Source organism: Chelonoidis abingdonii, chromosome 8 (genome assembly GCF_003597395.2).
Source record: "Chelonoidis abingdonii isolate Lonesome George chromosome 8, CheloAbing_2.0, whole genome shotgun sequence".
Taxonomy (NCBI): Eukaryota; Metazoa; Chordata; order Testudines; family Testudinidae; genus Chelonoidis; species Chelonoidis abingdonii.
Genome location: NC_133776.1, coordinates 8,489,661 through 8,500,991, shown reverse-complemented (window position 1 = coordinate 8,500,991; position 11,331 = coordinate 8,489,661). Strand labels below are relative to the sequence as shown.

Below are 11,331 nucleotides of genomic sequence, written 5' to 3'. Positions count from 1 at the left end.
CCCCCCGGATCTGGGGCTGGATCGGGACCCAGGCCATAGGGAGGAACAGCCACATAACCCCCCCTTCACACACACCCCAGATCTGGGGCTGGATCAGGACCCAGGTCCTGCCGAGAGCAGGCCCTTTATTCCTCTCCCCCCCACACACACACAGTTTGAGGGCTGGATTGGGACCGAGTCGGGGACAGGTTCCATAACCCCCCTGACCCTAGACTGGAAGCTAAATTGAGATTGAGGCCCTTGAGAGGACAGGCCCCATAATCCCCTTCCCCCAGGATCTGGGGCTGTATCATAATCTCATGTGTCGCTGGTTTGGCTCCTTCTCTTCCAGTTTCCCGCCTGCATTGTGAAAGCGAGTCTTTCAAGATGGACCTCATCCTGGATGTGAATATACAGATCTACCCCGTGGACCTGGGTACGTAGGTATGGTGCTCACAGGCTGGCAACTGATAATCCCTGTAACAGGCAGCACCTGCTGAGCGAGAGCCAGCTGCTGGCAGAGGTGCCCATAACACTGGGGGCTTGTCTGCCGAGGATATGAATTCAGATTAAGGAAAGATGTGCATCTGAAGTGAATGCTTTAAAGTGTAGTAAGCCCTCACGTGTGTGCTGCCATTCTGAAGGAAAGAGGTCTTCAGTGCATTTAATTAACTAGGTCCAGTGGCCACAAACAGCTGTGATGTGAGGAGAGATGCTCTTCACCTGCCTGACAGCTCCATGACCTCTGAAGTCCATGCTACTCAGAGTGCATCACCTGGGACCTGGATGTGCTGCTGAGTGTCCCTGACCACCCATCTCTGGAACTGGGAGCCGTGAATATTGTGGGCCCTGGTGACTGGCCAGATCGGGCTAGGAGCCAGTTCACATGTGGCTCGCTCATCTTTGCCACTGAGCACCTTTGAATTACCATACAGCTAGGACTCCTGGTGTGCTCCAGTTTCTGTGTTGCTCCCTTTCCCCTGCCCTTGTGTGCGTAGGATCATGTGGCCAGAGACTGGAGGCGTGCCTTTTACCTCCTGCCTCTATTGTGTGTTCCAGGTGACAAATTCCGCCTGGTTATCGCCAGCACCTTGTATGAAGATGGGACCCTGGATGATGGGGAGTATAACCCCACTGACGACAGGCCGTCCAGGTAATGGGGCAGGATGCTGTAGGGAGCTTTAACATGGCAGGAAGTAGCCAAGAATTCAATAGTGTCTCGTGCAGTCCCCAGTATGAATTCTGCTTGAATTGGGTTTGGTTAACTCTCATGGGGATCCAAACTGGCCGAGGACAGTGAACAAAGGGGTACCGGCAGTGGGGAATGCGTGGAGTTGGGGAGCTGCCCTGGGTCAGCGTCACTGCCTGAACACTGTGGCCTGTAAACACCTGGGAGAAGGGGCTAACGGGTTCCCAGCCTTTGTATGGTGGAGTCCCCTTGTGGTCAGTTGGCAGCTGGGCACTGCTGTCTCTCCTGGCGCGTTTGCTTGGTGCCCACTCTCTTGTCCTGCCCCCGTTCACTTTTCCCCTCTCTCTCTCTGTTTTCCTTCTCATCTTTCACTTTTATCTGTCCTCTGTTCATTTTTTGGTTTCTGAATTCTCGTGTCCGTGACCATTTCTACATCATTGCTGTCATATCCGAGCAGCCCCTACCTGTTCTTGGCAGCCCTGCTTCTGTAGCTCCCTTTCCCTATTCGCCAGGGGGTTACTTGTTGCTTGGGCTGGCAGTGGCCATTGGTGACTCCATAGGGCTGGATTGCACGTGTATGCTGTGGGGGCAGGGACCAGACTGTGCTACATTCAGGGGCATTGCAGGAGTGCAGAGGGTGCCAGGTGGCTTTCTAGGAACCATCTGGTGCTTTACCCTGATGGATGTTTGCTTTGGGCAGGAGGGTCAGGTCCATGGGTGTGCGCCTCTCTCCACCCCCACTGTCTTGTTGCACGCAGGGCCGACCAGTTTGAGTATGTGATGTACGGGAAGGTTTACAGGATTGAGGGAGATGAAACATCCACGGAGGCAGCCACACGCCTGTAAGTGTCCTGCTTGCCCCTACCCCCATGCCACTCCCCTGTTGTCCACGAGAGGTGGTGCAGTTCTGTGCCTCTCCAGAGCACAGTGCCCAGAGCTTGGAGTAGTTAAGGGAGGGGGCAGCATGATTCTAGAGTCGCTAGTGGATCGCTAAGGGAAACACTGAGACACTGAGCTCTGCCCACCGCACTCCTCTCACCTAGCAGGCTCCTAATTCCCAGAGGTGATGGATGGAGGCAGTAGCCAGGGGCTCCCTTTAGCCACAAGTGGGCCCTCTGACACTGGGGAGGTGAGCAACTATGGCTGCCTCTTGGCTACTAAGGCTTCTGGAGCCTGGGGGTGATGCTCCCTCCCTGATTCGTGGGATCCTGTTCTCACCTCTGCCCCTCTCCTGCCCTAGCTCTGCCTACGTGTCCTATGGGGGGCTGCTCATGAGACTCCAGGGAGATGCCAACAACCTGCACGGCTTCGAAGTGGATTCCAGGGTTTACCTCCTGATGAAGAAACTGGCCTTCTAACCGCAGGGGGCCAAGCAGCTGGGGACTGCGGCTGCACCTGGGACCCTGCCTCACACGCAGGCTTTGCAAATAGACACGGCCTTGCTGGCCGGGACCAGGACCCTTGTATTCAACAGCCGCTGGATTTCAGCTCCATTGGCCTGTCTGGACCCTCTGGAGTGATGCAAGGCAAAGCCTGCACCATTTCCAGCAGGCCTTGTGTTTTGTGGCCTCTCTGTTGGCTGGGAGCAGGATGGGGAGCCGTTACTGAGCCAGCCTCACCTGGTTCTTTACTAAAGTGAGTGCTTCGGATTTGTCTCTGCTTACATCACGCTAGCAAGTGTGAGACCATAACGTAGTGACACAGCTAAAACCACTGGTGTTTAAGACGGGGAGTTCACGCCTTTCCGCACAATGGCTTGTTGGTGCGCAGACAGGACTGCGTCGGTCACTTGTTTCAGGCATCGCTGCACTAGTTACACTGGAGGGTTTCCTTTGTGACTCTTAAGGGCTAGAGACATTTCATTCTGTCTCTGAGTTGACTCTGCTCTTGTCCTCCATTACCCACGCCAGTCATTGCTGGCTGTATCCAGACCATCACCCTGGATTACGATTCTACAAAGTTTTGGGGCCCGCTGCTTGTCCAGCTGCAATAAAAAGGGGAGAGAGCTCCCCCTGCTGGAGAACTTGTGCTCCAAGTCTTCCAACACAAGGGGTGGCCCTTAGCGACCAGCCGCAGGCAGAGTTTGGCCAGTGCAGCTATGGCAATAAAGGTCCTTGGCGCCAGCAAAAAAGACCTTTTGCCAATAGAGTTTTTTGTATAGGGGACTGGGACAAGCTCTGCCAGCCCAGGAGCTCGTGCCCCTCCAGATGGAGGGAAGGCCTGAAAGCCAGATGTAGAGTCGGTGTCACCAGACACAGCTCTCCTGAGCATACCCAGGCTCGCTGGTTTCATTCGGGGGCTGAATCCTGGCCCTTAGATTCCTCTCTGCTGCCTGGAGCTTAGTGAAAATTACACCACAATCAAAGGCGTGAAGGGCCCTGAAATGCCAGTGCCCAAGGAGACCTTTCTACTGTAGCATAGACCTGGCCTTAGTCTCCTTAATGCTGCCTCCTTCCATTTAATTCAGCCTAGAAATTGATGCAGGGGAGGGGTGAGAGGGGAGATGCCTGCGAGATGCGCTAGCCTTGGAAGGGGCCAGGCTAGGAGAAGGTGTGAGAGCCGGAGCTCGCTCTGTTTCTGGGAAAGGCACCTGTCTGCCAGCCGTTCCTGCAGCGGCCACAGGAGGGCGCTGGATACCTAATTCTCAGGGGAGGGTGGAGCACTGCCCCCACCACCCCCACACACGCTCCCCTGAGCGGGACGGGGAGGTGGGTGGAAGAGAGTCTGTTTCTCACTGAAGTCCCCAGAATAAAAAGGCTGCCTCCCCCACCCCGTGCATGGACCCCCAGCGACCAGGCCCGTGTCCCCCGCTAGCCCCACTCTGTTCATCTGAGCTTTTTCCCCAGTTAAGTGAGATCCCAGGGCTCTTTAGAAAAATAAGCTCTTTAATCATATGACGTTTTCCCGGTAAAAGACACCCACCCCCTCCCTCCTCCTTAACTCTAGCAAGCAGCCTGAATCCATCTCCTTTCCACTTCCACAGTTGCAATAAACAGCAAGTGCAGCATTACCCTCTGTGCGGGGAGGCTGGGCTGGGATGATGCATGGAGACCTGGGGGCATGAGCCTTGGGGCCGCAGGATCGTGTACCCACAAGTGCGTAAGTCCACAGCTGCGTTCTGCCAGCTGATCCCCTGGCACAGCGAGTCCTCCAACCCGTGGAGTACGCAGTGGTCGACTGGAGACGGGGCTGGTGGATGGGCAGTGAGTTCTCTCACACATGGCCTGGGGTGGGGACGAGTCCGCGTGTGTTGCATGTGTGCCGACTGGATTCAGAGGCCTATGCCAATGAGTCCTGCCTTGCCATGCGCCCACAGGAGCCCCTCCTCAGAGGGCAGAGTCCTCTCCCTTTCCTGGCATGTGCAGAGCGGAGAACCGTATCCTCTGGCCCCGCCCAGTCTCGGGGCCAAGCCCCTTTTTGCTCAGCTCTCAAGTCTTCGCTGTGGGTCGACGTTCACCGACCCATCAGTGGGGGGCCTCTCTAGGGCTGAAGGAGCCCCCTTTCTCGTCCTCTGCCAGCTGTTATGTCCTTGGGCGTGACCTCTCCTCTGCTTCAGCAGGGCCCTCTGACCTGCTCTTCCCCCCCCCCCTCCTCCTGGAGAGTTGGGGGCCAGGGTCTGCTTCCTTCCCACTCAGTCTCCACCTGTGGTCTGGTGGACACCCCCATCAGCAGGCAGGGCTTTCACTGTCCCCTTGAGGCAGCCGGGGACATGGGGTGCTTGGGGGCTCTGGCACCCCCCGGCTTCCTTCCTGGCAGAAATCCTTTGCCAGGTCATGGAAGAGGAAGTGCAGTTTGCCTTGCACAAGCTGCCGGTAGACCAGAAATATCACACTGGGGTGGCTCTGCAAGGTTGTCCGGGAGGTGTGGTCCGGCTGCCAGGCACTGACCTGTCCCAAGACAGAGAATGGGCCCTCAAACACAGTGCTTCACCCGCCCTCTCCGGTGTCACCTCTCCTCTCCGGTGTCACCATTGCCACCCGGGGCCAAATCTGCAACTGGGCCTCCAGGCTTAGAGAGGAGCAAGGTGAGCGCTTCACCCTGCTGGGCTGGGGCAGGGCTGATGGGGATAGAGGGGCGGGGGCAAGTCTGGGCTGGGCTGGGCAGAAGGGGTCTCACCTGCCAGCTGAAGGTCTTCAGGAGCAGGAGGAAGGAGTTGGCTTTCTTGTAGAGCTGCTCCAGGAGGGCAGCTGCACACTCCTGCCTCAAGTGGCCCTGCGCAGCAGTCACCGCGTCCACCAGCAGTGCCAGGTCCCAGAGGATCTCCTGCCTTTTCGTCTCATTCTGACGGGGGCAGAGAAGGGGAGCGGTGAGAGCCTGATCCCAGTGCTGCCGGGACGAAGGGGTGAGAGCCCTCAGCCCTTCCCATGTCTCCTAACCCGGCAGCATGATGGGAACGTGGATGCTGGTGTCACCCCACCAGCAGGGGGCGAGGGAGCCTGCAAGGGGGATCCCGAGGGAGCAGGACTGCCCCCTGCTGAGCCCATGGGCAGCAGCCAACGAAGGGACAAATATCCCCCTCCCCTCAGGGACTCCTCTGTGTGTCTGCTGCCCCCTCTAAGATGGGCTGAATGATCATCTCCTTGTGGCCAGGGAAGAGCTGGCACTCCAGGGCTGCAGCTGCTAGAGATGCTCCCCCCCACTCCACACCTGTCCTCAGGGGCCCCCGGCCTCACTCACTGGCTTTGTTTTCCATTCCCGGAGGCTGAAGTCCACCATGGGCAGAGGAAGGGGCTGGGTTAGCGAGGGGAGCTCCTGGCACTGGTTCTATGGGGAGAGGAGGTGGAAAGCACTGAGTGAGCCGCCGACAGGCTCAGGAGAGCCCAGCCATGAGGCCGGCTCTAGGGGCAAGAGAAGGAATTAGCACAGTCTCCGTTTGGAGGAGCGGAGGCAGCGCTGGGACTGTGCCGCACAGATGGCCAGGCAAGATATTTCCATGTCTCCCTTCCTCTGGAGCTTGTGTGATCCCAGCCTCTCCCAGCAGGGGGCAGGGAAGCACTGGTAGGGGAGCTCCCAGCTACTCCAGTCCCAGCCTCTCCCAGCAGGGGGCAGGGAAGCACTGGTAGGGGAGCTCCCAGCTACTCCAGTCCCAGCCTCTCCCAGCAGGGGGCAGGGCAGGAGCACTGGCTGTGGGGGAGCTCCCAGCTATTCCAGTCCCAGCCTCTCCCAGCAGGGGGTGCTGTAAGGGGCAGGGCAGGAGCTGGCTGTGGGGGAGCTCCCAGCTATTCCAGTCCCAGCCTCTCCCAGCAGGGGGCGCTGTAAGGGGCAGGGCAGGAGCTGGCTGTGGGGGAGCTCCCAGCTATTCCAGTCCCAGCCTCTCCTAGCAGGGGGCGCTGTAAGGGGCAGGGCAGGAGCTGGCTGTGGGGGAGCTCCCAGCTATTCCAGTCCCAGCCTCTCCCAATAGGGGACGCTGTAAGGGGCAGGGCAGGAGCTGGCTGTGGGGGAGCTCCTGGTTAGCCAGGCTGGAGTGTGTCTCCTTACCACTCTCTTCTCCATGTCCTTGGCTTCGCTGATGTATTTCTGGATCAGCCGGTTGTCGCAGACCAGCCGGGCCGGGCTCAGCCTGGACAGCTTGATGTGGAGGAGGAAGGCTGTGAGGAGCAGCAGCCCTGAGAGCAGCCAAAGGGAAAGACAGCATGGGCCAGACTTCCCTGAGGGCAGAGGCCAGCGCTCCAGAGAGAAAAGCTCAAGAATATCCTGGAGCTTGCCTTCCCCCCTACCGCCATCCCGCCCAAGGAGAGCTGTCCTCCCATCTCCCACCCAGCAGGCCGTCCTCCAGGGCTAGCACAGGCCTACTGTCACGGCTGTAGTCCCCTGGGGCTCTCACCTGACTACTTACTGGCCCTGCCTCAGTTGCCCTCCTGTTTTTCATGCTCCCTCCCTGCAGCCTGTGGGCTCTCCATCACCCCACCCACGACCTGCCAGCAGGACATTGATTCACTTGTCAGCCCTGAGGCCGGCGCTTTAAGTCGAACCAAGCTGAGCTCCAAAACTGAGGCCTGGTCTACACTATGCTGTTAAACCGATTTTAACAGCGTTAAATCGATTTAACGCTACACCCGTCCACACTACACTGCTGTTTATATCGATTTAAAGGGCTCTTTAAATCGATTTCTGTACTCCTACAAAACGAGAGGAGTAACGCTAAAATCGATATTACTATATCGGATTAGGGTTAGTGTGGACGCAAATCGACATTATTGGCCTCATTATTTTACAGTAGCTACCCACAGTGCACCGCTCCAGAAATCAACGCTAGCCTCGGACCATGGACGCACACCACTAAATTAATGTGCCTAGTGTGGATGCACACAATCGACTTTATAATATCTGTTTTATAAAATTGGTTTAAGCTAATTCGAATTTATCCTGTAGTGTAGACGTAGCCTGAGCTAGTCACCCCTGGCCCACTGATGGACACCTGCCTAGCTCCCTGCCCCACGAGGCGTGGGACCCCCCCCTCCATCTCCAGCCCCTCCTACCCTGCACTGGAGCATGATCTCTAATGTGTGTGAAAAGGCTAATGCAGCCCATGCACTCGGCCTTTAACACGTGTGAAACTGCTCACGTTCAAACTCGGGCCTAAACCTTAACTCCACCAGCCTAGCTCACGTTAAAGCCCACACCATCTCGTCTACATAGCTTTGACCCCTGTCTAGCCAAGACCAGGGCAAAGGAGGGGCTGGGCCTGACCGCCCCTGTGTGGGCCCCCCCATCTCCATTCACGGCTGCAGACAGTGGCTGTAAAATGCCATCAAACACAAATTCTCTGATACACCCACCTACACAGGTGTCAGTGACCCCCGGTGCCAGGCAGGGAGAATTGGGTCCTGGGGAAAGCTGTTCCTTTCCAAAGCAACTTGGGTCTGGGGAGGGGATCTTCTAGGCAAAGGGGCGGCAGAAAGGCAAGGAGGAGAAACCAAGCAAGAGGGAAATGGTTTTAAGGTCTGACCCCAGCAAGGGGCTGGCAGGCCACTGAGATGGATTAACATGTGTGTTGCACCACAGGCTGGGGAATCTCCAGGCAGAAAGCTCCTTGGTAGCGGTGACTGGTGTGTTGAACTGGTCTAGAGTAGCGCCTACAGCTCTCTACCAAATCAGGCTCTGCTGTGCTCGGCGCTGTACAACCACACTGAGAGAGTCCCTGCCCTGATTAGCTCACAGTCCAAGCAGATAAAGGACTGGGAGCAGAGCAGAGAGGAAAGGTGACTGGCCCGAGGCCCTGCAGCAGGTCCATGGCAGGACCAGAACCCAGGTCTCCTAGCCCAGAGCCCTGGCCACATGGCCGATACTGGCTAAGGGGCTTTGGAAGGACGGTGCAGGCTGAAAGTCAGCCTGTTTCCAAACAAAAGCCCTTCCCTGCACTGCTAACTCTTGGAGAGTATGCAGCTTATTTCCCGCCCACTTGCAACCGCTTCAGCTTGAGCAGGGCAGTGTCCCCCTGCTATCCCTGAACTGTTTCACTTTCGGTTTCTCAGACAGCAGGTGTGGGAATGCGGCAGGGGAAGGCAGAGGCCAGCTGAGACGACAGCAGAACAAATGTGAATATTACAGCCAAAAAATGATGGTAAAAGCCTAAAAGGACATTACGGTTGCAAAGTCAAGCCCTGCGGCCTTCCCTTGGCCTCCTTGTGCCTATGCAATGCGGGCTTCACAGCTGCTTGCTGACAACAGAGGAATGGAGAGACACAAGACTCCTGGGATCAATTCCAGAGGGGAGTGTGATCTAGTGGTTACAACCCCTTATTTAACAGTCCACCTAGCATATACCCGCTGCAGCCTCTCTGCCACCATCTATCTATATCCCCACATACACACTGCCACTCTCTGTCCCCTGCTCTTTGCCCGTCCCCTCACTAACAGCTTCTCTGCTCCCTTCTACAGCCAGTCTCTCTGCACCCCCAATCCTCTCTCCTCTGCATTTGTCCAGTTTCCTGGCCAGTTCCCCCGCCACCTGGGCCCCTGCAGTGCCACACCGAGAGCATCTCCTTAGAATATCAGGATTGGAAGGGACCTCAGGAGGTTCTAGTCCAACCCCCTGCTCAAAGCAGGACCAATCTCCAGACAGATTTTTGCCCCAGATCTCTAAATGGCCCCCTCAAGGATTGAACTCATAACCCTGGGTTTAGCAGGCCACAGGCTTAGATGCCATAGCGGCCACTAGGGTGATCAGCCAGCAAATGTGAAAAATCGAGATGGGGTGGGGGATAATAGGCACTTATATAAAACAAAGCCCCAAGTATTGGGACTGTCCCTATAAAATCAGGACATAAAATCAGGACATCTGGTCACCCTAGCGGCCGCTGATTGCAGAGCAGCAATTGCAGGGAAGGGCCAGCGGAGGGCGGCCATGCTCGTTTGCCCTCTGGGGGTGGTGTCTGGCTGCAGCCTGGGCACTGCGTAGGAGTTGCCCGGGTTGGAGCGTGCTCAGTGCAGATGGAATCTTTGGGGAATTTAGCTACCAAACTTGAACAAAATCTCTTTTGCAAACTGAGATTTTTCAGAGGCTTATAACGTGGCCGAATTGAGGTTGATTTTCACAGGGTCAGCAAAAGGCAAATCACTCCCACCAGGGCAACCCCTCTGGCAAATCTCAAAGCCCTACTCCGAAGCTTGGGGGTGCAAAGGCTTCCCAGCCAAACGCTTGCAGGCATTTTTTTAACATGGGCAGAATGACATCCTTTCCTCTAATCTAACAGCAGAATCATTTTAGCTGAAATTTTCCCCAAGGATTCAGCCGGAGGCAGACCCTGGGCATGGAAATTTCATCACGAGTGGTTAAAGTGTGGCAAAGAAGATCTCCGAAAGGGAGGCCATGAGCAATAGGCCACCAGCTCCCCCTAGAATTAGGGGGTTCTACACCCTGAAACTTTGGCCCCAACCTACTCGACAGTGCCCCTTGGCAGGAGAACTGCACGTATCCACCGCAAAAGTGAAATGGGGCCTTGTTTCCTGCTGGGCTCCATCCCCAGGAAGTGGGGCAGTGATAGGGGAGGATAAATGGCTTCCTTTGCTGGCCCTGTGCGTCGCACTTCCACCCCACTGATAAGGAGTGTTTGCACCGCGAGCAACTCTGGATGCAGGTTTCTCTTCGGTGGCCTCGGCGCAGGCGCGGACGGGCTCTACGTTGAGGGCAGCGTCACACACGGCTCAGAGCATTTCAGGGAATGCCAGTGTCCTCTGTCCACTGCGTCCTGGGAACCCCCCGCCCCGCCGCAGCAGCCACCAGAGGCAGTGACCCTTCCTGCAGTGACGGCTCCGACACCGCTATGCTGGGGCCGATTCCCCACACTCGAAGTCCTGGGTCTCTAACAGAGACACACTAGTTCCAGCGGGATTCCTGGGCTCGGGACAGGGATTCTCCGGCCTGTGGGTGAGTTCGCTCCGCTTGGCCAGTGAGTCTGGGAGCTCAGGACCCTGTTGCCTTCCCTTGAGTCCCCTGGGAGAGGCTCCCTGCTAGTCAGCTGCTTTCAGCATCCCAGGCCTTTGCTCTAGTGGCCCGGCCCTGCCCGTCAGCACCCGTCACCCCCTGGGTGGGTGCCTTTGACTCAGCAGGGAGTGGGAAGATTGCACAGGAGTTTGGCTGGGCCGGTTTGCACTGGGGATGGGAGATTTGGCTTTGAGGGAAGGTACCTGAGCACGTAACATGAGAACCAGGAGGGGGCTTGGAGATCAGGTGACCTCCAGCCCCCAGAAAGAGACAAAGGCCAGAGAAGAGGGGCTGGAGAGTTTCAGTTTGGAGCTACTGGGAAAATGGAGGGGAGGCCAGAGAGACCTGGACCCCCAGAAGGACCTTACTAAGGGGTCCTCTTTATGCCTACAAGGTCAGTTTGGGACTGTGTTCTTGTCGTCTGATAAACTTTCTGTTCTACTGGCTGGCTGAGAGTCATGGTGAATCGCAGGAAGCCAGGGGTGCGGGGCCTTGTCTCCCCCAAACTCCGTGACACCCCCACCAGCCCTGCCCTGCCCCTCCGTCCCCATCACCCCCCTCCAGCCCTGTCCTGCTCCTCCGTCCCCATCACCCCCACCAGCCCTGCCCTGCCCCTCCGTCCCCATCACCCCCACCAGCCCTGCCCTGCCCCTCTGTCCCCATCACCCCATCAGCCCTTCCTGCCCCTCTGCCCCATCACCCGCACCCGCCCTGCCCCGCCCCCTCCCTCCCCAGC

The 11,331-nt window shown here is 57.2% G+C and overlaps 2 protein-coding genes across 2 annotated transcripts in view; one reads left to right on the top strand and one right to left on the bottom strand.

Moving 5' to 3' along the window:
- POLR2H (RNA polymerase II, I and III subunit H) overlaps positions 1 to 3,298 on the top strand; it is a 5,604-nt gene extending 2,306 nt beyond the window's left edge. The window contains exons 2-5 of the mRNA XM_032803890.2: positions 332 to 415; positions 1,039 to 1,132; positions 1,927 to 2,010; positions 2,409 to 3,298. Coding sequence (XP_032659781.1) covers positions 332 to 415; positions 1,039 to 1,132; positions 1,927 to 2,010; positions 2,409 to 2,526 — 380 coding nt within the window. The 3' untranslated portion in view covers positions 2,527 to 3,298. The remainder of the gene's footprint in view (positions 1 to 331; positions 416 to 1,038; positions 1,133 to 1,926; positions 2,011 to 2,408) is intronic.
- A 735-nt stretch (positions 3,299 to 4,033) lies between these two features.
- The window catches only part of THPO (thrombopoietin), a 9,051-nt gene continuing 1,753 nt past the window's right edge, over positions 4,034 to 11,331 (bottom strand). Inside the window, exons 2-5 of the mRNA XM_032803889.2 lie at positions 6,647 to 6,774; positions 5,846 to 5,932; positions 5,285 to 5,449; positions 4,034 to 5,055 (exon numbers count right to left, since the gene is read on the bottom strand). Of these exons, the coding sequence (XP_032659780.1) occupies positions 4,834 to 5,055; positions 5,285 to 5,449; positions 5,846 to 5,932; positions 6,647 to 6,774 (602 nt within the window). The 3' untranslated portion in view covers positions 4,034 to 4,833. The remainder of the gene's footprint in view (positions 5,056 to 5,284; positions 5,450 to 5,845; positions 5,933 to 6,646; positions 6,775 to 11,331) is intronic.